This window comes from Chlorocebus sabaeus, chromosome X (genome assembly GCF_047675955.1).
Source record: "Chlorocebus sabaeus isolate Y175 chromosome X, mChlSab1.0.hap1, whole genome shotgun sequence".
Classification (NCBI taxonomy): Eukaryota; Metazoa; Chordata; class Mammalia; order Primates; family Cercopithecidae; genus Chlorocebus; species Chlorocebus sabaeus.
This window is the reverse complement of record NC_132933.1, coordinates 41650331-41677515: the sequence shown is the minus strand read 5'-3', so window position 1 is coordinate 41677515 and position 27185 is coordinate 41650331. Positions and strand designations below refer to the sequence as shown.

Below are 27185 nucleotides of genomic sequence, written 5' to 3'. Positions count from 1 at the left end.
GTAACCCATAATGTCTTATGTCGTGCCTTTTCTAATAGATAACAAGGACTACATGGAATTTTTTATTTGTAGTAATTATTTTAGAATATCCTACAATAGACTGGTGAAGAAATCCAGTAAGGCAATATAATATTGTATTTACTCATGGTTAAGTGTGCTTCTAAAGTACTTGTTTGCAGGACCCTGATAGTCACTGTTGGAATGCTGTCTGTGAGATGCCTATAGTACATCTTTTTGATTGATCATTTCTCCTTTTGTGCAGCATTACATACTGGTCAATTGTCCACTGCCAGTGTAAAATGAGTGGATAATACACTCCCCAAATTTAGTAGTGAAAAACATTCCTAAGTCCCTAGCCTAAATTAGTAGTTTTCTGGATCTCAGTTTTCCTGTTTGTGAATTAATAAAACTAACTTCTCAGGTGATTTCTAAGACATAAACCTAGTTGTGTGGCATGTTTTAAAAATTAAAAATGCTGTTGAAATAACACATTTTCTCTTGGTTAGTTTTCGTTTTGAGAAGTAGGACTAAGATTTATTTTTAGAATTCGCAAAATACAGTCCTAAATGATTCAGAAAGCAGATTTGTCATTGAATTTCATATTTAAACTCATACTCAGTTTCTAATTGGGGTTATAGTTAGATCATTTAAGTTTATTTAGAAGTTTAAGTGAATGGGTCTTTCCAGTGCTGCAAATGTTCTGGATTTTTTCCCTCCTTCCCCTAATCCTGTCTCTAGAGTGATCAGACACTGCAGGTATCTTAAGTCAAAAAACAACCCTCCGCTGGGCGTGGGGGCTTATGCTTGTACAATCCCAGCATTTTGGGAGGCCAGCGCGGGCAGATCAGCTGAGGTCGGGAGCTCGAGACCAGCCTGACCAACATGGAGAAACCCGTCTCTACTAAAAATACAAAATTAGCCAGGCGTAGTGGCACATGCCTGTAATCCCAGATACTCAGGAGGCTGAGGCAGGAGAATTGCTTGAACCTGGGAGGCAGAGGTTGCAGTGAGCCGAGATTGTGCCATTGCACTCCAGCGTGGGCAACAAGAGCGAAACTCCGTCTCAAAAAAATCCCCTCAGTATTTCTGTGCCAGTGTGATATATTTTAAAGCAAAGTAGTATTTTCCTTTTTTAAAAAAATCTGTATTGCCGTGCGATCAGGTGGAAATGGGGAAGAGAAGAAAATGAAAGCAAGTGGTTCTTGGTAATATTTTATTTTGCATTTCCGAACAAGGATCACTTCTTTGGGAAATCCATTCTTTATCTTGCCTTTATTTTCTCCTTCCTAAAACTTGAGGAGGAGGTTGAACAGGGCTGCCAGGCCACGCTTTGTTTTAGAACCATTGTGTTCCCTTCCTTCATAAATCTTGCTTTACTAATTCTGCTTGAATGTTCACCCTGAGAAGTTGATAGGCTGTAGTTCCACGGTTCTGTTAAAATACACTTTTAAAAAACATTACCATTATGTTTTCAATAATGAAAGACCCTAAAAAGAGGTTCTGTAGAGTTATTTCCCTTAATTGGCTTCATGTTATTTGGTACTAAAAATAATTGAAGTAAGTTATTTACGGCTAATTTTTAACATACTGGCTTTTCAGTAGGTTCTGTTACAAGTTATGTGTTAATACATGGGTTTGTTATCTTTAAAAATCTAGGTCTGTTTATGTGGTAATGTCAGATTTATTCATTTTTATGTGGGCCAATCATCCCCACTTTTTGCCAAGATAATAGGCTAATACCCCAAAAGCTATTTTTAATATTGATCACAAATTTGACCACTTAAAGGAAGGTGTTATCAATATTTTAATATTGGTTACAAATTTTACCACCTAAAGTCTGTTATCCACTGTTGAATCACACAGTAATTCCCTACATTTGGAAGAGTGCTAGAGATTATACAGCCCATCTACTTTATTTTACAGATGAGGAAACTGAGACTTAAAGTGGTACAGCCAAGTTCATAATATTCTTTTCATGATACCATTTTGCCTCTCAGAAACTAATAACTCATAGCATTTTGTCATATACATTTACAACTATACCTTGTGTGTCACAGGTAATGTATGCTTTAAAAAATAATTCCAGACATATACCTCATTTAATTGGTTGAAACGTGAAGTGTTATTTTAGAAAATCATTAGTATTTATATGTCACACTACAGTTTCCTCTTTTGATCAGTGGCGAAATAAATATAGCAATTAAAAGGACAAATTATATATTCTAGCTAAATTTCAGTATAAAAAGTCATAAAATTAAAGCCCATCAATTTCATGACAGGTAAACTATGTTATTTAAAGTTACTTTAATATTTTTTCAATTTATTTTAATTTGTACCCAGAGGTACAGTGCTTAAAACGTCCTTTTTAAAACAATCATTTTCTTTCCATTATACTTACATATCAAAGGGAATAATTTCATTAGGGATGAGGAAACAGGATATGGACACATGTTAGAACTTTCATTTCCAGTAGAATTTCAGTGAAATTGCTCTGGTTCTTACCTTTTTTTTTTTTTTCTTGTACCAAAGAATGATTACTTGGTGAATGTTTTGTCAGGTAGCAGCTAACAGCAATCCACATTTAAGCACAAATGTGCTAAACACTGAATATACGGTATCTTATGTATTATTCTAACCTTAGGTTTAAGTCACAAAAATTTCTAGAGCAGTGTTTCTCAAACTTTGAAACATTGATAGGTGATCTATGGAGGGAAAAAGGTGTTTGGTAAAGGCTAGGTCAAAAATGTGAAGCATTTACTGTAAGCATTCCTTAGGACCTTTAATGTTGCTAATGGGCATTGTGAATCTCAAGGATAGGATTATAATATGCAAAGTTTGCTGAAATTTTGGCCTTGAAATTCTCTTTTTAGGAATACATTGTTCTAGAGCAGTGGTTTTCAAAGTGTATTCCCTGGACCAGCATCATCATCACCACCCAGGAACTTGTTAGAAATGCAAATTCTTGTGATTCATCTCAGACCTGTCTCAGAATCCCTTTGGCAAGAGGCAGTCTTTTAACAAGCCCTCCACTTGAGAACCACTGTTCTGGAGGTTTACAGGACTTAAAGTAGTTTGCTGGGGAGAAAGCCAATTGGGATTTCAAGTGCGATATTTCAAAGGGCAGTATTAAACACCTTGAAGTGGCTTTTTATTATATGCGAGACAAAGTCTAGCATCGACCCACAGGTCTCTTTAAAATATTCTATTCTACTAATCTGCAGAATGGAACCTCTGCTTTACCACTTCTGGGCCTTTGTTCGTGTATTTTCTGCCTTGGTATGTAATTCCTCTTTATGGCAATTGTGCAAACATCAGGAGATTTTATATAGTTTTACTTTCAGTACTGTTGCTGATTGGATGTGAAAACTTAGTTAGGTCTTAAAACTATTTCAGACCTGTTTCTTCATCTGTAAAATAAGAGGTCCTTTAGAGCTGTAAAATTCCAATTACTTGTTTTCCCAGTTTATGATGCTATTGTTTCTTGCTCACTAATGATAAAATGTTTAAATTTACTTTTTAAAATTAAGGTAATACATGTGAATAGTTAAAAACGTTAATTCTGCAAGGCTTACAACAAGGAACAGCAGTTGTATGTCTTACTCCTTCCCATCTCTGTTACTTGCTTCTTACAGGTGACCATATTACTTTATGTTTTATAAATAATATGCTTAAACTGGTTTTGTTTTGATTTTTAAATTTGAATATCAGTTTAGGCTTCCTATATGGAAGAGGAGACTTTCAAAAATTAATGTTTTTAATTTACAAGTCACGATTGTATATACATTTATAGGGTACAATGTAATGTTATGCTATTTGTGTACAATGTGGAATGATTATGTCAAGCTAATTAACATATCCACCTCACTTACCTATCATTTTTTATGGTGAGACATTTGAAATTCTTATTTTGAAGTACACAATATATTATTATTGACCGTGGCAACTCTGCTGTACAAAAGATCCCAGAACTTGTCTTCTATCTGAAGTTTGTACGCTTTGATCAGCAACTCCCATTTTCTCTTTTCCCACTCACCCCGCAGCTTCTGGTAATCATCATTCTAACTCTCTACTTCTATGAGTTCAACTTATTTAGATTCTGTATGTAAATCTTGCCTTCTTTGTCTTTCTGTGACTGGCTTATTTCACTTAGCATATAATGTCCTCTAGGTTCATCTGTGTTGTCACAAATGACAGAATTTCCTTTTTGTAAACACTGAATAGCATTCCATTTTGTATATGTACCACATTATCCATTCATCCACTGATGGACACTTAGGTTGTTTCCTTATCTTGGATACTGTGAATAATTCTGCAGTGAACATGGGAGTGCAGGTATCCCCTGACATACTGATTTTATTTCCTTGGGATATGTATCCAGAAGTAGAATTACTAGATCATATGGTAGTTCTATTTAATGTTTTGAGGAACTTCCATACTGTTTTCTATAATGGCTGTACTAATTTACATTCCCATCAACAATGTACAACAGTTTCCTTTTCTCTGCATCCTTGCCAACACTTATCTTTCATCATTTTAAATAAAAGCCGTTCTAACAGTTGGGAGGTGATAATCTCATTGTTTTGATTCGCATTTCTCTAATGATTAGTGATGCTGAGCATTTTTTCATGTACTTGTTTCCCATTTTTATATTGTCTTTTGAGAAATGTTCATTTAGTTCCTTTGCCCATTTTTAAATTGGGTTACTTGTTTTCTTGCCTTGTTGAGTTGTTTGATTTCCTTACAGGTGTTTTTTTGTTGTTGTTGTTGTTTTTTTGAGTTATTTGATTTCTTTACATATTTTGGATGTTAACCCGTTATTGTATGTATAGTCTGCAGGTATTTTCTCAATTTCTGTGGGTTGTCTCATCACTTTGTTAATAGTTTCCTTTGCTGTGCAGCAGCTTTTTAGTTTGGTGCCATACCATTTGTCTATTTTTGCTTTTGTTACCTGTGCTTACAGGGTCATATTCAAAGAATCATTGCCCGAAGAACTGTGGAGCTTTTCCCCTATGTTTTCTTCTAGTAGTTTTGCAGGTTCAGGTTTTATATTTAAGTTTTCAATCCATTTTGAGTTGATTTTTTAATATGATGTAAAGGATCCAACTTCATTCCTCTGCACGTGGATAGTCAGTTTTCCTAATACCATTTATTGACGAGACTGTCCTTTCCCCATTGTGCATTATTCTTAATACGTTTGTTGAAAGTTGACCATAAATGTGTAGATTTCTTTCTGGGCTTTCTATCCTGTTCCTTTTTTTGATGTGTCTGTTTTTATACCAGCATGATGCTGTTTTGATTATACTCACTTTGTATATGATTTGAAGCCAGGGAGTGAGATGCTGCCAGCTTTGTTCTTTTTACTGAAGATTATTTTGTCCATTTGGGATCTTCTGTGGTTCTATATAAATTTAAGGATTGTTTCTTCTATTTCTGCAAAAATGTCATTGGAATTTTGATAGAGATTGCATTGAATCTGTGGATCACTTTGGTAGTGTGGACATTTTCACAATATTCTTCCAGTCCATAAACATGGGATATTGTTTCATTTATTTGTGGGGGTTTTTTTTTTTTTCAGTTTTTTTCATGAGTGTTTTATAGTTTTCAGTGTTATATCAGTCTTTTACCTCATTGGTTACATTTATACCTACGTATTTGTTGCTATTGTAAATGGGATTGTTGTCTTAATTTTCTCTTTGGATAACATAGAAACACTACTGATTTTTTGTATGTTGATTTTGTATCCTTCAACTTTACTCTTTTTTTTTTTTTTTTATCAGTTCTAACCATTTTTTTTGTGTGTAGTCTTTAGGTTTTTCTATATACAAGAGCATGTTATCAGCAAATAAAGATAATTTCATTTCTTCCTTTTCTAGTAGGATGTGTTTTCTTTCTCTTGCCTAATTCCTCTGGCTACAATTTCTTGAATAAAAGTGGTGAGAGGGGGCATCCTTGTCTTGTCGCTGATCTCAGAGGAAAAGCTTTTGATTTTTCACCCTTGAAAATGGTCGTAGCTATGGGTTTATCATATGTGGTGTTTATTGTACTGAGATACATTTCCTGTATACCTAATCTGTTGACAGGGTTTTTGTTTGTTTGAGACGGAGTCTCGTCCTGTCACCCAGGCTGGAGTGCAATGGCGCGATCCCAGCTCGCTGCATTCTCCGCCTCCCAAGTTCAAACGATTAACCTGCCTCAGTCTCCTGAGTAGCTGGGGTTACAGGCGCCCGCCACCATGCCCAGCTCATTTTTGTATTTTTTTTTTTTTTTTTTAGTAGAGATGTGATTTCACCATGTTGGCCAGGCTGGTCTCAAACTCCTGACCTCGTGATCCGCCCACCTTGGCCTCCCAAAGTGCTGGGATTACAGGTGTGAACCACCGTGCCCGGCCAAGAGTTTTTTGTTTGTTTGTGTTTTCATTATGAAGGGGTGTTGAATCTTGTCAGATGCTTTCTCTGCATCTATTTAAACGATCATGATTTTTATTCATTCTGTTAATGTGGTGTATCACATTTATTGATTTGTATATATTGAACCTCCTTGCAGCCCAGGGATAAATCCCACTTGATCATGGGAAATGAATCTTTTAGTGTGTTGTTGAATTTAACTTGCTAGGGTTTTGTTGAGGACTTTTGCGTTTATGTTTATCAGGGATATTGGTCTGTAAATTTCTATTTTTGTGGTGTCCTTGTCTGGCTTTGGTATCAGGGTAATGCTGGTCTTGTAAAATGAGTTTAGAAATATTCCTTCTTTTTCAGTTTTTTGAAAGAGCTTAAGAAGGATTGGTACTGGTTCTTCTTTAAATGTTTGATAGAATTCAGCAGTGAAGCCATCGGGTCTTGGACTTTGGTGGGAGACTTTTATTACTGATTCAATCTCCTTCCTCATTATTGGTCTGTTCAGATTTTCTATTTCTTCATGATTTAGTCTTGGCAGGTTGTATGTGTCTAGGAACTCATCCATTTCTTCTAGACTATCCAATTTGTTGGCATATAATTGTTTATAGCAGTTTCTTGTGATCCTTTGTATTTCTTTGATATCAGTTGTAATGTCTCCTATTTCATTTCTGATTTGAGTCTTTTTCTCCTAGTCTAGCTAAGGGTAGGTCAATTTTGTTTATCTTTTCAAGAAACTAACTTCTAGTTTCGTTTATTATTTTTCTATTGTTTTTCTAGTCTCTCTCATTTATTTATGCTCTGATCTTTGTTTCCTTCTTTCTGCTAACTTTAGGCTGTTCTTCTTTTTCTAGTTCCTTGAAGTATAATTAGATTATTTGAGATCTTCTTCTTTTTTAGTGTAGGCATTTACCACTCTAAATTTCCCTCTTAGAACTGTTTTGGCTGCATCCCGTAAGTTTTTGTTTATTGTTTCCATTTTCATTTGTCTCAAGGGTTTTTTTTTAAATTTCCTTTTTGATTTATTCTGTGACACATTGACTTGTTCAGAAGCATTTTGTCTAATTCCCACATATTTGTGTATTTTTCAAGATTCTTTCCGTTACTGATTTCTAGTTTCATGCCATTGTGATCTGAAAAGGTACTTGATATGATTTCAGTTCCCTTAAATTTGTTAAGACTTGTTTTTTAGCCTAACAATATGATCTCTCCTGGAGAATGGTCCATGTCTGCATAGCAAGAATATGTATTCTGTTGCTGTTGGATTGAATATTCTGTATATGTCTGTTAGGTCCATCTGGTGTAAAGTATAATTCAAGTCTGATGTTTCCTTATTGATTTTCTGTCTAGGTTATCTGTCCATTGTTGAAAAAGGGGTAATGAGGTCCCAAAGAGCAGACTTTCTCTTTTTTCTCTTCCCCATTTTCCTTCCCATCCTCCTAATTTAGTTTTATCAGTTCTGTGAGATTCATTTTCAATGTTGATAATTGCCATGACTGCTTAACTACAGTATTATTCACATCTGAGCCATGTAGTGTTCAATGATTTGTTTCCTTTCCTGTAAAACTTCATTTTATCTCATTTTGTTATTTTCTCATTTTCTCAGTTTTTAGTAGTAACATCTCCAAACTTTCCAACAGAAGTGTACATCTCTCATATTCAAACACATCGAGTTATCTAAACCTTTATTATCTTTTTCGAGATATCCACACTGGAGTTCTCCATCCTGTTTTTGGAAATACTTATTTTCTAGTCCTACTGAGTGTCTGTCTTCCTGTGATTTCCCCTTCATCCTTATCCTGTAATTTCTCTTTGCTTTTCTGTTGTGTTGAATCTCCTATTTCCAAGATTGCTCCCTGCCACCCCCAGACTTTAAAAGAAAATTCTTTATTTTGGTTTCACATATCTTCAGTGGCTTTCTGAGAAAGGGTGGCAACATTTTTAAATCTTTTTTGTTTTTCTGAAAACACCTTGTTTTACTCTTTCATCTGATAGTTTGCTATAGAAATAAAGGTTGGAAATAACTTCCTCTGTAATCTGGAGCTTCATTGTTTTCCGAATCCCAGTTTTTTGAGAAGTATATTGTGTTCTTATTTGTGTTCTTTTGTGTATAAACTGTTTTTCTTCTCTGAAAGCTTTAGGATCTTCTCTTTTTCCCCTGACTTCAGAAACTTTATTATTATGTACAGGGATGATGATCTTTTTTGCTTTCATTGTGGTGACTACTTCATGAGCCCTTTCAATTTCAATATGGATACTCATGTTCTATAGTGCTAGAATTTTTTTATATTATCATCATCATCATTATCATTTCTTTCCCTCTGCTTCATCTCATTTTGGGCTTCCTGTTGGTTAGATGTTGGCTTTCCTAGATTGATAATCTAATTTTCTTATTTTTTCTTTCCAATATCGTTGACTATTCTGTGAGCTCCTCAACTCTATTTCTTCTGCTTTTTTGTTTTACTTAACTGTTAAATTTAAATACAGTAAAATTAGCCTGTTTTCTTATATAGTTCTATAATTTTGACAAACGCATAATCATGTAACCACTGCCACAGTTGAGATGCAGAACAATTCCAGTTGCCCCCATTTATCCTTTCTCTTTGTAGTCAGCTCTTCAGCCCCAACTACTGACAAAAACTAATCTGCTTTCCCTTCCTATCCTTTGGCCTTTTTCAATATGTCATATAAATGCAGGCATACAGTGTGTAGCTTTTTGAATCTTGTCTTTTTTCGGTTCACATGTTACATTTGAGATACATGTTCTTTTATGTATCATTATTTCATTATTTTCTATTCCTAGGAAGTATTCTTTTGTTTGAATGTACCACAGTTTTTGTCCATTCACCAGCTGAGAAATGTTTAGATTGTTTCCAGTTTTGAGAGTTCATGATTATGGATAAAGCTACTATGAACATTCACATAGAGGTTTTTGTGTTACCATTTCTCTTATGTAGATACCTAGAAGTGGGATTGCTTGATCATATGGTAACTCTGTTCAATTTTATAAGAAACTGCTAAACTGTTTTCCACAGTGGTTGTACTATTTTACATTCCCACTAGCAACATATGAGAGAGTTCCAGTTCTATATCCTTTTCAACCCTTGGTATTGTCAGTTAAAAAAATTATTTTAGTTATTCTAAGATGTATGTAGTGGTATCTCATTAAAGATATACAAATGGTCAATAAGCAGATGAAAAGATGCTCAATATCATTAGCCACTGGGGAAATGCAAATCAAAACCACAGTGAGATACCACTTCACACCCACTAGGTTGACTATAATCAAAAGATGGAAAATAACAAGTGTTGATAAGGATCTAGAGAAAAATTGAACCCTCATACACTATTGGTAAGAATGTAAAATGGTGCAGATGCTCTGAAAAAGTTTGACAGTTCCTAACATTAGGTTAAATAGAGTTACCATATGATCCAGTAACTCCACTCATAGGTATTATGTCTAAAATAATTGAAAACATAAGTCAAAACAAAAACTTGCATGTGAATATTTATGGAAATACTATTCATAATAGCCCAAAAGTGGAAACAACCCAAATTTCTATCAACTAATGAATGGATGAACACATTTTGTTTTATACAGTGGATTGAACTATGTAGTGATGCACCAGGCTACAACATGGGTGGACTTTGATAACCTTATGCTAAGTAAAAGAAGCGAGTCACATAAGACCACACATTTTATGATCCCATTTATTTGAAATGTTCAGAACAGGGAAATCTATTCAGGAAGTAGATTAGTGGTTGTCTGGGGTTAGTGGGGATAGAGGGATTAGAGGTTGACAGCTACAGGATGCAGAGTTTCATTTTGGGATAAAGATAATGCTCAAGTTGATTATGGTGATGGATGCACAACTCTATACAACAAACCATCGAATTGTATGCTTTAGGTGAGTGAATTATATGGTATGTGACATACCTGAAAGTCGTTAAATTTACCAGTTTTAAGAGTACAATTTAATTTTTAGTGAATGTACAGAATTGTACACATATCACCACAAAATAGTTTTAGTAGATTTTTGTTATTCCAGAAAGATTATTTGTGCTTATTTGTAGTCAGTGCCTATTTTCACTCCATCCCCGGGCAACTACTTCATCTGCTTTCTGTCTCTAGATTTACCCTTTTGGCATATTTCTTATAAATGGAATCATATTCCTTTTGGAATCATACAGTTTTTGCTTCCGTCTTCTTAGGACCAGTTTCTCCAATCCTTGTTAATGCTGTTGTTTGTATTATTTATTATAGCTATCCTGGTGGGTTTGTAATGATGTCTTACTGTGATTCTAATTTCCATTTTCCTAACGATCGATGATTTCAAATATCTTTTTATGTGCTCATTAGCCATTCTTGTATCTTTGGTGAAATGTGTATTCAAATCTTTTGTCTATTTAAGAAATTGGATTTTTTTTATTGTTGACTTTTCAGAGTTCTTTACATATTTTAGTACAGAGTTTTTCTGGTTCGATATGTGATGTAAAAATATTTTCTCCCCGTTTTGGCTTGTGTTTTCATTCTCCTAACAATGTCATTTGCAGAGCAAAAGTTTTAAATTTTGATAAAATCGAGTTAATTTTTTTTCCCCTGTTATGTATCTGAGAACTCACTACCTAATTCAGGATCTTAAAGATTTTCTCATATATTTTATTTTTAAAAATTTTGAAGTTTTATTTTACCTTTATGCCACTTTGAGTTAATTATAGTACAAGATGTGAGATATAGGTTGAGGATCCTTTTTTTGCATGTGGATGGTCAATTGTTCTGGCACCACTTGATGAAAATGCTATCTTTTTTCTATTGAACTGATTTTGCACCTTTATCAAAAATGGATGGGCCATATTTGTGTGGATCTACTTCTGTGTGCTTCCCTGTGTGTTTTTTCTTTTGCTCAGTCTCCTTTTGTCTTCCTGTCCCTACTTATGTTTTTCTTTTTTTCAGTTTTCTATTACTTTTCTGATTCTCTCCCTCCCTCTCCCATTTTCCCTTCTCCCATTCCCTTCCTCAAAATGAAGCATTTAGATTGCATTGTTTTATATATCATACTTATTTTTAGTTTAAAAAGCAGATGTGAAGCATTTGTGTTTTTCTCTACAAGTACAATATGCTGGAAACAAATTAACTTTTAAATTATCCTTTTTTTTGAGATGGAGTCTCGCTCTGTTGCCCAGGCTGGAGTACAGTGGCGCGATCTCTGCTCACGCCATTCTCCTGCCTCAGCCTCCGGAGTAGCTGGGACTATAGGTGCCCACCACACCCAACTAATTTTTTGTATTTTTAGTAGAGATGGGGTTTCACCATGTTAGCCAGGATAGTCTCGATCTCCTGACCTCATGATCTGCCCTCCTCGCCTTCCCAAAGGGCTGGGATCACAGGTGTGAGCCATCATACCTGGCCAAATTATAACCCTTAATTAATTTTTCTCAGTGAATTAGTGACCTTATCGAAAGATGGCAATCTGTCTTCCCAAACAGTGTGTTTCAGAACTTTTGCAAAAAGCATCACTTCTCCAGTGTTACAGTTTCGTTACAAAAGAAATCAGTGGCTGCACATGGTGGCTTATGGCTGTAATTCCAGCACATTCTGAAGCTGAGGTGGGAGGATAGCTTTAACCCAGGAGTTTGAGACCAGCTGGGCAATGTGGCAAGACCCCAACTCTACAGAAAATACAAAAATTAGCTGGGTGTGGTGGTATGCACCTGTGGTCTTAGCTACTTGGGAGGCTGAGGTAGGAGGATTGTTTGAGCCCAGGAGGTTGAGGCTGTAGTCAGCTGTATTCACACCACTGCATTTGCACTTCAGCCTGAGTGACAGAGTGAGACCATTTAAAAAAAAAAAAAAAAGAAAGAAATTAAGGTAATTTCAAATTGGCATGCTAAGGAAGTCAAGATTTATACTTTTTTTACCATGTCAAATATTATTTCGTTCCTAAATTATAAAATATTGCTCCTTTTCCTAGAGGGAGCAGTCATGATTACTACTGGATCCACAGATACAAAAAAAAAAAAAAAAGAAAAAGAAAAAGAAAAAACAATTCTGAAAGCAGCTTAATGTTGTGCCTTCTCTAAAGCCAACTTTTGACCTCTTTATTTTTTTAATACTTAAAAAATGTAAGAAAGGAATTGGATTTTTGCGTTTAAATAAAAATAAAAGACGCTAGATAGCATAGATAATAGGAACAAATAATACAAGCAATTGGGCCTGCCTGTGGCACTTAGTATTTTCTTTGGTTTTTCTCAGAATCCAGAGTTATGTTTCTGGAAAAGTATGCTAGTAAAACATTGAAACACATCTCTCGTTGTCTAGCTCATCTCATATTGTACCATACCATTTCAAATGTAGTCTATTAGAAAGTTTATGGATATTTTCATGCTGCTTCCGTTTAAATTTTTATTTCCATTTTTAAAGAAACACACTTTTTTTTCCTGCATTTTTCTTTTTTACTGGTGCCATATAATACTTTGGAGGCCTTAGTCAAGAATTGTATAAGGTTTCCCGAGCATGGCCAATAAGATTTAGTTTCTGTGATCCTGGCAGAGATTATTATCTAGAATTAGAAGATTACTTCAACCCTATATCTGGAATATCCAGGTAATAGCTTTGGTACTTAGCTTGAACTGTGCCCTCTGCCACTATAGATTAAGGGAAGTTCCTTCTCCTTTTTTGTGTGTATTAAAAAGATATTAATGCAAATACTCACAGGTTAACTAGGTTCATCAAAATTCCCTCCCTCCATGTTTCCCTGAAACTATGAAAGGAGCAGGGAATTTGGTGGAGAGACTAGTTGAATATTCAGCTAGAGATCTTAAAGCAATGTAATGTTGACCAGGCTGCAACCTACACACCTGAGCCTTATTGTAGTCCCTTTTCAGCCTCGTGCAGCAGTTGCCCTGAGTTAAGCTGCAAAGTCAGTTTCCTTCCAGTCCCAAAGCTCAGCTGCTTATGCATACTTTTCTCAACCTTGGTCTGATTGGGTTAATCCCACTCTTTCCCAAGGAGGTAACTCTAAGCACTTCCTCCCTCCCTCCCACGTCTCCTCCTCAGTCTGAGTTCCCTATTCCTAGGAGGATTGGCTCTTCCTCTTCTTTTCACAGGGTCCTGACTTGTCCTGGGCAAGCCAAGTCCATTGCTTCTGCTCCTGGGAAGTGCCAAGATTCTGCAGCGCTGACTTCAACTGCCTTCTCAGGCCTAGACTTTGGGCTGCTTTCCGGATACCTGCATAAGCAAGCCCTTGTTACTGCTACCCATCCTACCTGCACCCTGCTTTTTCCCTCTTGCCACACTTTTTTTCCTCTCCCTCTCACCCCCACCCTGTACAAAATGCATAAAGGATGGAAAAACTACTGCAGCCAGAAGTCTTTGAATGAGGCATCAATGGATGAATATTTAGGCAGCTTAGGGCTGTTTCGAAAGCTGACTGCCAAGGATGCCTCTTGCCTCTTTCGGGCTATTTCGGAGCAGGTAAAAGGAAAACATATCTTCCCTGTACTGAGTTTTCAGAGTTTGAGACATGGGATGGTCCTGTAGTTTGCCAAAAGAAACAAAAAAGTTCCCCTGCTTTCTAGTGAAAACATCAGGCCTATCAGGTCCTAGAGAGAAGCTGCTTGCTCTTATTAGCTTGGTGCATGCCTTTGCTGAATAGTCTATATTGCTGTACCTTTGCTATCTTTTCTGTTTTTTAAATGCTAGTTTGTAATGTAGGAGGGGTAAGATGAGGCTAAAGACAACTTTGAAATATATCTTGATCCTTTGTAAGCATCCCCTGCTTCCTCTAATACCTAAGAAAAAAATTATAGGCTGTGCACATAAGGAGTAGAAAAAGGGATGGGGCATGACAGTCATCCTTCCCCAATTTCGTTGGAGATGATATTAAGAAAAACTTAGAGTAAGATGATTTAGTTTCCCAATTTCCTACATATGTTCTGAATAAGGAAGGCTTAAGTGTCCAGTTCATAGTCTTGATTTAGAAGTGTCTATTTTAAATGACTACTGACAGTGGGCTGGTCTTTCTCTTTTTAGTTGTTTTGCAGCCAGGTCCATCATTTGGAAATCAGGAAGGCTTGTGTCTCATATATGAGGGAAAATCAACAAACTTTTGAGTCTGTAAGTAGAATACATACCCAGGGGAGAGCTGGTAGACTATGTAACAGGTGGGAAAGTAATTGTGAGCACCTACCAAAATTAAACTATATCATGCAGTCTCCTCAATAGCAAATATTTAATTCCCAACTGGTTCCCTTCCCAGTAGCTAACGTGCTTCTGGACCCTCTGCTAGAATTAGGTTGTTTAAAAATCAAGGTTAATTAAAAATCAAGAATAATCTACATTTTCCCACTACTTACCTCATCCTACACCAAGAACTCCAGACCCTAAAAAGTTACATTTTGATTGCTGTTTTATATTATCCATACAGTTTTATTGAACAATTACTAATAGTTCGTGAAAGGTTTGGCTCTGTTAATGTTTTGCAGTGCATATTTTAAAATATGTACAAATGGGAACCCCCTCTATTTTCTTGCTTAATCCTGTGGACAGTAATCTTCAGCCAGTCAATTTGAGGAATCTTGTAAAACTTAGTTGTAAGGGAACAAATGAGTCTAAGTATCTAGTCTTTCCATGTGACAAATTGTATAATTAGAGCTCTGCCACTAATGATTAACTTTAGGTAAAACAACTTACAGAAGACATTTGTACACCTTCATGTATTTGAATTCTTGTTAATGAAATTGGAGGCTTCCTTTTGTGTGTGTGTGTGTGTGTGTGTGTGTGTGTGTGTTTTAAACACTTCTGGCCCTTCCAGTGCTATTTGTTTCTTCTATTTATTGTGGGTATTTGCCTGCTGTTCGAGTTTTACTCTTAATTTTCTCAACTGGTTTCAGTGAATTTTAAAACTATGTGAAGACTTCTTGACTTAAAAGCTTGTTACCTTGAAGTTGATTGTAGTCTTCTCTACACCTGGAGAAAGGATTATTCGTGACATTACTTCAAATGCAAGACCACAGTGTAAAGCAGTGCATCGCAAGTGTTTCTGTGCATACAAATCACCTGGAGATCTTGTTAAAATACAGGTTTTGATTCAGTAGGTCCGAGTTGTGGCCCGAGATTTCTTCTTTTTCTTACCTTGAGACAGGGTCTTACTCTGTTGCCCAGGCTGGAGTGCAGTGGCAGGATCACGGCTTGCTGCATCCTCTACCAGGCTGAAGCAATCCTCCCACCTCAGCCTCCAAAGTAACTTGGGACTACAGGCACACACCACCTCACTGGGCTAAGTTTTTTGTGTTTTTAGTAGCGATGGGGTTTTTGCCATGTTGCCCAGACTGGTCTCAGACTCCTGGGCTCAAGTGATCTGCCCATCTTGGCCTCCCAAAGTGCTGAGACTACAAATGTGAGCCACTGCGCTCAGTGGAGATTTCTGCATTTTTAACAAACTCTGAAGTAATATTTGCTATTGGTTTGTGGACAACATTTTGAATAACACAGATGTGTGTAAAATTTTAAAACTACATAAATGAATTTCAATTCAATACTGAGTGATAGAAACCAGATCCCCTGCAAAGTTTATACTGTTTGATTTCCCTTATATAAAACTCTAGAAAAAATACAAGCCAATCTATAGTGACAGAAAGCAGATCAGTGGTTATATATGAGTTATAGAGGGGCACAAGGATACTTATGGAAGTGATATATTCACTATCTCAATTGTGATGATGATTTCATGGGTGTATACATAAGTCAAAATTTGTGCTATTTAAGTTGGGCAGTTTATTGTATGTCATTTATTTATTTATTTATTTATTTATTTATTTATTTGAGACGGAGTCTTGCTCTGTCGCCCAGGCTGGAGTGCAGTGGCATGATTTTGGCTCACTGTAAGCTCTGCCTCCTGGGTTCATGCCATTCTCCTGCCTCAGCCTCCCAAGTAGCTGGGACTACAGGTGCCCACCACCATGCCCGGCTAATTTTTTTTGTATTTTCAGTAGAGATGGGGTTTCACCATATTAGCCAGGATGGTCTTGATCTCCTGACCTCATAATCTGCCCACTTTGGCCTCCCAAAGTGCTGGAATTACAGGCGTGAGCCACCGTACCCGGCCTGTGTGTCATTTATATCTCAAAACTTTTTAAAAGGAAAATTTAAATGATTTTTTAAAAGTCTAATGATATGTATCCATGGAACTAGAAATAAATCTATTACAGTCCTGAGTTTAATTTCATTTTTATTGAGGCATATTTTACATACAATAAAACTCATTTTAAGTTTACCATTTTTAGTTTTGGAGATAATATGCAATCATGGAACTGCCACTACAGTCAAGATATAGAATGTTTCCATCAACCCTAAAAAGTTCCCTTGTCCCATGGTCTTTTTAGAAACTAATGAAATTCTCTTTAAAGTTCCTCAGTTTAATTTTGTAAATGCATGTCTTGTGAAATTTGAAATCCTTAGAAATACTGGTCTTGCTTGATTTATGAAAATTGTCATTACTTAAATTGGCGTTTCAAATGAAACTCAAAAGCATACCATTTGATGAAATGCACTGGTATGTGGATATGCCAGGACCAATTCCTGAGATACTTTTATACTCCAGCTTTTCTCCACTCATGACTTTTTTGTATGTGCAAATCTTCTTGAGGTGCTGTGCAAAGTAGAAACTTACTACCATAATTGTTGAGCTGAGCAAAAAACCCATTGCAGGATAATATTGTAGAATATAATCACATTTCAGTAATGCTGTGTATTTGGTTAAGTCGAGTTTGTTTTATTTTTGAAGTATGTGGAGGGATCTTTTGAGAAATACCTGGAACGGTTGGGAGATCCCAAGGTAAGATCAAATATGGGGGTTTAATCTTTTCAGAGTTATTTGGAATAGTAATGTAAATTTATTCATTCAGCTGTATTATTTTAGCCAGACCCCAACTATTTTATTTAGTAGCCAACTGTGTTGAATCCAATAGTTCTTGCATAAGTTTAGAGGCTGAAAACTGACCTATTGGTTTGTGTCGAATATTGATAATTGTGTGTTAAGAATCCCATCAACCATAGACTAGCAAAAGAGTATACACTACTTGGAAACAGGAGAAGCTTAAGCCTTTTCACTTTAATGGAGGAGGAGGGTGGTAATGAATTTTACCAAGAGGTCATTATTTTGTTATTAAACAATTCCCCTGATTTGTAGTTTTCTTCCTTTTATGTGGGAGTAAAATTCATAAATTCATACTTTATTTAGAAATAATTTTTATATGATAAAGTTAATTCCATGGTTCTGGACTTAAAAAACACATTTACTAAATCCCTACTGCCTTTTTATTATACTAGTTCCATCTTTATTGTGTTTTTAAAATCTCTCCTATTAACTGTCCTTATTACTTAATGGCTAAGTAGGGCTTTAGATCCTTTTTTCAGGATAAGTTTATGTTAATAAGTAGCTATCACAGTATTCCAAGCCTTAAAACAGGTTATAGTGTGTTCTACAAATTCTTCATCTAAAATAGTGCTAAGCAGCTAAAAATTTGTTGAACTTGAAAAAACTACCTCCTAGCTACAGAATGTTTTTTTAAAACTCTATACACTATTTATGTTTAGGAAAGTGCTGGCCAGCTGGAAATAAGAGCTCTTTCTCTAATTTATAAGTAAGTTATATCCTCTTTTCTTTGAGAGTGGGTGTTTGCATGCATGTGTGTATAAGATCTCAATTAACGGTCTCTTCGGGATTGGGGAAATTTGAGATTTGATGTGTTGATATCTAGAATGAAGAAAGCTAAGAGAGAGTGTTAAAATATTTTAAATGGTTGAAAAGTCAAAAGAAGAATGTTTCATGGGATGGAAAAATTATATAAAATTCAGATTTCAGTGTCTATAAAGCTTTGTTGGAACACAGTCATGCTCATTCACTTATGCATTGTCTGTGCTGCTTTCATGCTACCAAAGCAAAGTTGAATAAACCATATAGTCTGCAAAAGCTGAAATGCCTGTTTTCTAGCCTTTTGCCAAAAAATAAAGGAGAGCACCACCCCCCAACTCACAGCCATACATACAATTAATAATTCATTGTCTTCACCCCTTCTCCTCCCAAATTAAGATACATTAAAAAAAAATCCATAGGACTTTAGGGGCAATTAGCCGTCTACTTTGAATTAAAGTCATTTAGCCCTTTTGGATTATTTTAAAGCCAAACATTAAACCGGATATTTATATTACTTTACATGAATAAGGTAGGCAATTTAAAAGCAGAAATAGTTGTTCCTATAACTATCTGTTACATATGCCAAATTATGTCTTCCCACTTAACCTTTGTTTTCCCCATGTAGTCGGGATTTCATTCTTTATCGCTTTCCTGGAAAACCTCCAACTTATGTCACAGATAATGGCTATGAAGACAAGGTAAGAAGATGAGTGAATGTTGACTTATATAAAAGAAGTTGAATGATGCCTCTGGCTTGCCTGGATATTAAATCATTTTTTTAACCTAATTAATGAAAAGCATAATCTGAATGACAGGTTTCTCTGTTACTAGCATTTTCCTCTCTAGTCAGTTAATCTCAGTGTTGTTAGCCCTCTAAACAGATCTGATTGTCATTTCTCTGTGATAGGAAAAAAGCCACCCCAAACCCTAAGTGGCTTCTCAGTGACTAAAAAGGATAAGGTTCAAACTTTGAAGCTAGGCATTCAGCATCCTGAAAGGTCCCAAAGCAGCTTTATTTTCTTCCATCCTTATTATGCCATGCTTCCAGGTATTCTGCCTTTCATACTTTGTGTCTTTGTATTTGAAACTTTCCCAATGCCCCTGGAGTCATTTTCTCACTTTGTTTTCCCCTAGCAGCTCCCAAGTAATTGTAGTATTTATTATATTGTGTTTGTCTTCATATGTATTTCTTTCATTATCTGAAAGTTTCTTGAGGGAAGTGACAGTGTCTACTACTGCCTGGTAAAGTACTTGATGGTTAGTTGAGAATACTCAGCAGATAAATTGTTTTTCAGCATACAGTTTCTCCTCCAAAAAGTTTATAAAAGAAAAACCTTTATACTGATTATTTTATTAGTGAAATATAGACTACATAGTGTTTGAGTTTTATATGTCTTATTTCACAACATGGAACACAATTTAGACAAAATTTTAATGATGGCAAGACAAGACTAGAGACCAGGAGAACTGTTAGGATGCTGTTATGGTAATTGAGGGGAAATATCTGAACTAAGGAGAAGTAGCATTAGGAATAGAGAAGACTGAGTAGGAGATAACTTAGAAGATAAGTACGAATGAGGTACATTAATTATCTCTTTTCTGAGCTTTGGGGACCCAGTGAAATCCTTGCCCTCCAAGAGCTTAAGGGGCAATGAAGACAGAACTGCAAAGGGTTAATTACAGCAAAGTGGTAAGTTTTATAATAATAAAAACTGTGCTAAAAGCACAAAGGAAAAACCCCTTCTTTCTGCTTGAGGGAGTTTAGAAAGCTTCATGGTGGTAGTGACATTTAAGTGGAATATAAAAGAGTCCGTCAAATATGAAGAGCAGTGTATTCAGAGGAAACACTATATACAGAGGCGTAGAAGCAAGAGATCCTTTGGGACTTAAGTAGTTGGATGTGAGGAGGGTGATACTGGAAAGATAGGCTACAGTTACATAGTAAGAGGTAGAGCAAGCCATGCCAAATAATTTGTCTTTTCATTGTACAGAATAGTCATTTGAAACTTTTTCCCAACATTTTATTATGATGTTCAAACATACAGAAAAGTTAACAGAATTTTACAGTGAGCATCCATATACTTACCCACCACCTAGAATCTGCTGTTAACATCTTAGTATTCTTATAACATATCTATTCCTCAATCCATTCATCTGTCCATCTTTCTTTTTTGATGTATTTTAAAGTAAATTTCAGACACCAGCACACTTGACCCGAAACACTAATGGAAAGTTTTTAGGCAAAGGTGTGACATCTGAATTGTTTGAGGAAGAGGTGTGTTAGCTTTTGTATCTAAGCAATTGTACATAGCATTGCTTTAGATGAAATTTGGATCTTTACCAGGGATCTTTAAACTTCCAGTTCAGTTTTTCCCCAACATTGTATTCTGAAATTTTTCATACAGAGAGAAGTTTGAAGACTCATGTAGTAAACATTCATGTACCCACCACTTAGTTCCTACAGTTATACAGTTCCATTTTAAATGTCTTGTGTATCTTACAGAGAGATTATTTAGCTAATTTAGAGGGAACATTACCCATTGGGAACCATGAGAATACAAAAATGTCAGACGTTTTGAGTGTGTACAACCTACAAATATCCATACATGTATACAGAGCTAATGCTTACCAGCACTTGGGTATTTGCATGTACAGGATAGTGCATATATATGTCTGATTTGGGAATTTATAGAGTGGGAGTGTGTGTTTATATTGAAAAGCCAGGTGCTTTTATTCTGTGATGCTTTACTTTCCCTAAAACTTTGTTGCTTATCTCAGTTCACACTCCTAAGATTGGCATCAGGACCGAGGTTTTAAAAATGAGGCCGGGTGTGGTGGCTCATGCCTGTAATCTCAGCACTTTGGGAGGTCGAGGCAGGTGGATCACTTGAGGTCAGGAGTTTGAGACCAGCCTGGCCAATATGGTGAAACCCCGTATCTACTAAAAATACCCAAATTAGCTGGGTGTGGTGGTGCATGCCTGTAATTCCAGCTACTCGGGAGGCTGAGGTAGAAGAATCGCTTGAGCCCAGGAGGCGGAGGTTGTGTGAGCCGAGATTTCGCCACTGCACTCCAGCCTGGGCGACAGAGCAAGACTCCATCTCAAAAATAAATAAATAAAAATGACTTTATTATAGGCGTGAACATTATTAACGAACCTTCTAAAAATATTTTAGAACAAACTTTCATAGAAATAAATGTCTAATATTCACTTCGGTATCTTTCACCTTCTGTGTTGACTTAATTCTGCATTCTACATAGTTATCTTCAGTTTCTTAAGTGTATTCAGCTGAAATCGAGCCATCTTCACTCAGCTCATTTGCTCTATCTAGATAGAAGTATATACTTATATTAAAAACAAAATAAAATTAAGTCTGGAAACGTAGAGTAAGAATGTCCCCACTCATCCTCTTCAATCTTATGCACTTCGAAGTAACAAGTATTGGTTCTCATGCACTTCAAAGTAACAAACTATTAAGTATTGGTGAGTATCTTTCTGTATCATTTTCTTTGTATTTGTCTTTTAAATGTAAATGGACTCATATTTAACATTGTTACTTGTTCTTTTTAAATATCCTTCTTAGTAATATAGATCTACCCCATTTTTTCACTAGTTTACTGCCATTAATTACATCCCATCTGCCCACTCCCAAACAAACCACCCACAAGTATGTATGAATTACTATTTCATGTTGGGATACCATGGGAAACATAAAAGCCATCATGCCTTGTTTTGCCTCTTCCAGTCAAAATGGAAATTCTTGCTACTTTAATAGAGAAATTATATAGTTGTCTGTCTTCTTTCTATGAGAACTGCTGGTTCATCAGTCTGGTTAACTGAATTCCTTTATTCCTTAACAGCTGCCTCTAGTTATTAATACTTCTTAGAGTTCCCAGTTCTTGTAGCCCAAAGTACAAAGGGTTTCTCTGCTCACAATCTGCTCACTGTTCTTATGGGTTAATAAACTCTTAAATGCAAATACCCCTTGTGGTAGGAGAAACTTATAACTTAAACTTTACTGTGAGTTACTTTAGCTTGACATTTGACTTCAGTACTTTGAAATGGATTATTACTGAAATAGAATTGTGATTTCCAAAAAGACGAGTGAAGAATAATAGACCTGGGATCAAATAACTGGATTATTGGGAGAAGTTAGCCCAGGGAAGAGTAGGAAGATAGAAAAAAAGAATGCTTAGGATAATTTTTTTTTTCTGCCAAGGAGGCTTGGTGGCAACATCTTTCCACAGATTGCAGAATCATTTTGAGTAACTCAGGTTGCTGATACCTTCAAAATGGAAGAACCTTAATCACTAGGGATTATATCCCTTATATAAGACAGATTTTTTTTTTAAGAGATGGGGATCTCACTATGTTGCCTAGGCTGGAGTGCAGTGGCTATTCACAGGTGAGATCATAGCACACTACAGCTTCAAACCCCTGGGCTCAAGTGACCCTCCTGCCGTAGTAGCTGAGACTATAGGCACACACCACCCCACCTGGCAAAGACAGATTTTTTTAACAAAAATTCAGAAAGGTTTTGGAACAGTTATGTAAACAAATTTCATCACATGCAACATTTTGACTGACAAAATTTTGCTTAACAAGCATGGCCTTTGAATTGTTTTGGGAAAAAAAAAAAAACCTCTAGGGATTCAAGGAATCAGCTCAGACATTAAACTGTCATTTTTGTAGCCTGAGATGTGCCTTAATTCATTGAGGAAGTCTCTCTAGCAGTATTGGTGCTATATAGTGTATTGATATATTGCTATTCAGTTAAATGGATAACTTTTTTAAAAAATTTAGATTAATTTTATTGACAAGGTTTATAAGAACGAATTAAATATTTAAAATCGAAGACCAATTATTAGGTCTCATTTAGTTGCTTATTTTGTTCACTTCTATTTACCTTTCCCTAGTGTCTGAGTAACTATCAAACAAGTCAAACCTGTGAAAATACCTGTTAACATTCAACATATATATTTCTGTTCCATGATGCAAAGATATTTTTCAACCCTTAATTGGTACATCAAATGTGTCATTCTGTCATAAGCAGCGTGTTTTAAAATTCAGATTTAATAAACTGATTTAAGACAGTAAATTTGAAAGACAAAATTAGTCTCATTCAGGAGTGGTCCATTATGTTGATCATCTAGAATCAACACTGATTAGCCAAACTTTAAAAGCCAGAGCCCCAACTCCAGAGAAACATCAAATTTCTTTAATGTAAAAGTATATTATTTTTGAGATAACACTTTGTCAGAGATATCCACGATTGCTTGCACATTATATTCTGGCATTATAATCTGGTACTTTAATCGTAATCATGAAGGTGGCTAGGTTTCCGGTAAATATCAGCATTTTATATGGACAAAAGCAGTTAATAAAAATCGGTTCATTTACTATAAGCCAAATGTGCTTGTACTTAATCCCACCCTTTCCCAAAGTTTTTGAAGCTTTGATATGTTGATTTTTGGTCTGTCCTTAATATAAAACGTACTTACAGACACTTTTACAGAGTTAATACTAAAATTACAAATTGACGACACTTTTGAGACAAAGCAGAATAACTGTTCCTTCATGTTCCATCACTGAATTGACTTTCACTGCTCCATCATACTGTCTGGCTGAACACTGACATTCCATAGTCTACAACTGTAAAGATACCTACCTATGTGAGTTTAAAAAGTGGTCTGCACAAAAGAAATTTAAAAACTTTGTATACAACAAATTGTTTTTTAAAAATACAAAAATAACATCTGTCACTTTTGTCATGCTGACAATCTGACATATATACACATGCAGGAGAAAAGTTCTAATTCAGTCATCTGGACAACTGTAGCTTGTGTATTTTTAATATGATGGACACACTGCCGCTGAATTTTCACACTGACAGAGATGTGTATTCAAAATATTTCATATACTAAATACTGCAATCTCTGTGTGTATAAATCCCAGTCATAATAGTTTTTGTTCTACTTGATTAAAAGTATGCCTTAAGCAAGCTAATATTAAGTGCACTAAAAACCACAACAGTTCAAGAATCTATGACTTTATATAAAGAAACCCAAAATATACAAAATACAACTATAAAAGCAAGGAACAATTAATGCCATGTAAGATTTTAAACTAAAAATGGCATAGAAATGCAATTTAAAATAGCAAACTCAAATTCACATAACACTCAAGATAAAAAGGTCAGCAGTAAGTTCTAACGTTGCTTAACAAGGATTTAGAAAAGGAAATACATTATCTTTGCTGGTATAATGGTATAAATCAGATCTTCAAATCTATGGGAGTGAGTCATCTCTGTCCTCTATCTCAAGAAATTACAAGAAATTAGCTCTTTTACAGTTGTTTTTATCAAATATTTTCTTTCAGTTAAATCATAAGTAGGATAATTTTCATAGACCTTTTTGCAAATCTGTTTCATTGTGACTTCTAAGTTAGCACTGGCCAGTAATTTCTTTATTGTTTCCTTTAATTCTTCATCTGTAGGGGGTTTCTTCAACTTTTTAATTAAAGGTTCATCATCTGAACTATCCTCAGACTCGCTTTCTTTTTTGGAACTGTTTTGATTCTTCTTGGTGGTGCTGCTATCTGCTTTCTTAACATTGGCACTTTTCACAGATTTTTTACTTTTAGAAGTAGCTTTCTGTTTAGGTTTTTCTCTTTTGGCTGTCTTTTTTGGTGGCTCCTCTTCACCTTCTTTATCTTCATCATCTGAAGACTCTTCTTTGTTTTTCTTTTCATCTTCATCACTATTAGATTCATCTGACAGAATTTCAGGACATTTGGTTCGCTTAGCCTTCCTTGCCATTCCAGAACTGTTCCGTTCCTTTTTACTGCCTTTGCTAAAGTTTTTTTAGATTTTGGCTATGGTTTGCCAGAAGGCTTTGGATGCATTAAGAAATTCAAGATCCTCTTCACTAGTTCACTATTTACACCTGATCTCTCCAAATCAAGAACCTCACAGATGTTCTTTAGCATGGCATTTCTAAATTTTTTCAACATTTCTTCCTTGTTTTTATATTGGACACTTCCTTTTTCAAACGGAAAGCCACTGAACTGACCCACATTCTTCTTTAATGAGGACACAGTGCCTGGCCTGTTGTAAAGCAGTTTGTGTAGATTTCTAACTTCATCGGTTTTCTTCTTACATAGAAAAAAATGTATCCTCTCAATTTCACAAAGTTTCTGCCCCTTGTGCAATTATAAATGGCGCTCTCTGTAAGGAAGAGACTTGCATTGTCAACCTCTCTACTTTCTTCTTTTCCCTCTTGCCTTCCACGATGAGACTCTTTTTCCTCCTCCTCCTGGTTGTCGTCCTCGTCCTCTTCCTCCTCGCTCTCCTCTCTGGGACCGGGCATTTCGGGTTCTTTCTCGGATGCGGGCTGGGCGGGGGTTCCCTCTCCCTCCGCAGCAGGGGCCAAGGTGGACATGCTGTGAACCGTGGATCCCGGCCGCCGCGGGCCTGGCACATGAGGGCACGAGGAGGTTCTGGGAGGTGGCGGGCGGCCGACGCCGAGGAGAAGGCGAGCGGGCCGCTGTTTTGCTTGACGCTCGTGCCGCGCGCTCGGCTCCCCAGAATCAACAAGATTTTCAAAATTGATAACTTTTTAAATAATTGAATAAAATCCCTTTCCTCCCTTAGTCTGAGTTTGGAGTATTTGGGTATTTGACCTAATTTTTCAGTCATTCTTAGAAGTTAGCTGGGTCTTTTGGCATCTGTTAGGCTTTCTGTTATGTTTAATAACTCAATTTCTAAGTGTTCCTTTTTTTTTTTTTTTTTTTTTTTTTAGCAAATTTGTAAATCAGGACTTGTTTGGCATATTAATGTGATTAAGGCTCACAGTGTAACCTTAGTAGTAATTTTAATCTTGGCATTTAAAAGTCACTGCCAAGAAAATCTTTGTGAGGTACAGGTTGCATTTCCTTATATTTAGATTTTAAAAATCACTTTTAAAAAAAGAAATTCAAATAGTTATCAGTTACTGACTACTGACTCAATTTCAAGTTAATTATCATCTTAATTTCATGGTTTTAAGATGTGTAACATTCACTTAATTGTTCTGTGTGTTTTTCTTTAGATTCTACTCTGCTATTCAAGTAGTGGTCACTACGATTCTGTGTACTCAAAACAATTTCAGTCAAGTGCAGCTGTTTGTCAGGGTATGTGAAGGCTTTATAAATTTTGGGTGTGATTTCAGATGACTTGTTTTCTCTCAGGGACCTACCATGAATAGCCCCTTTAAAACCTTGTTGGTACCTATTTGCACGCAGGATTATGACTAATTTCACGTAGTTAATATAAATCTTATTTTGACAATTGGAATTTCGGCCATTTTTTCTTCAGCTGTGTTGTACGAAATTCTCTATAAAGATGTGTTTGTTGTGGATGAAGAAGAGTTGAAAACTGCGATTAAATTGTTTCGAAGTGGTTCTAAGAAGAACAGAAATAATGCTGTGACTGGAAGCGAGGATGCCCATACTGATTACAAGAGTTCAAATCAGAATAGGTAATAAAGGGAAAGGGGATATTATAATAATTATGTTTCATACTTATGTGCATAGTCATTTGAAAGTGGAAGGGGCCTGGCAAGCTTATGAGTTAGGTTACATATTCACACATACACATATGTTAGGATATATATTTTTAATGGGGGGAGAGTTTTACCAAAGAGATGTATTGTGAGATGCCCAGACTTTGGGGGTTTTGTTCAGGTTCGTTTTGTATTGCTAGAAGAAAGTTCAGAACTATCTAATTACATGGTTCTCAAACTTTAGTTGTATAAGAATTACAGTGCTTGTTAGAAAGGTAAGTTCCTGCGCCTACTGTCACAAAATTTGAGGTCAGGATGGGACCAGGAATCTGTTTTTTAAACAAGTGTGCCTAAGCATTCTGATGTAGGTAGGCTGTGGATCATACTTTGAGAAAATAACTGATTCTAAAGTAGCGCCAAGCTTATTTGGGACTGCCAGGAGTGGCAACCATGTATTAGGGTAAAGGTTGCTTCATTCGTCACTGATCACTTGTCTTAAGGACTTTAGGCTTACGGAAACTACAGTAGTCGGAAGGCAAGGTGTATTAGTTATGTT

At 35.9% G+C, this 27185-nt stretch overlaps 1 protein-coding gene and 1 pseudogene across 16 annotated transcripts in view; one reads left to right on the top strand and one right to left on the bottom strand.

Annotated features, from left to right (window-relative positions):
- Positions 1-27185, top strand: part of ALG13 (ALG13 UDP-N-acetylglucosaminyltransferase subunit) — an 82110-nt gene that overhangs the window by 12853 nt on the left and 42072 nt on the right. For 13 of the 16 annotated variants that reach the window (XM_007992592.3, XM_007992593.3, XM_007992591.3 and 10 more), the window contains exons 4-10: positions 13500-13866; positions 14425-14508; positions 17177-17227; positions 17989-18035; positions 18714-18786; positions 26177-26258; positions 26443-26605. In XM_007992592.3, coding sequence (XP_007990783.1) covers positions 13500-13866; positions 14425-14508; positions 17177-17227; positions 17989-18035; positions 18714-18786; positions 26177-26258; positions 26443-26605 — 867 coding nt within the window. The remainder of the gene's footprint in view (positions 1-13499; positions 13867-14424; positions 14509-17176; positions 17228-17988; positions 18036-18713; positions 18787-26176; positions 26259-26442; positions 26606-27185) is intronic. The other 3 variants (XM_007992600.3, XM_037989058.2, XM_037989055.2) reach the window with 2 other exon arrangements.
- On the bottom strand, positions 21686-25613 carry LOC103232497 (protein DEK pseudogene; annotated as a pseudogene).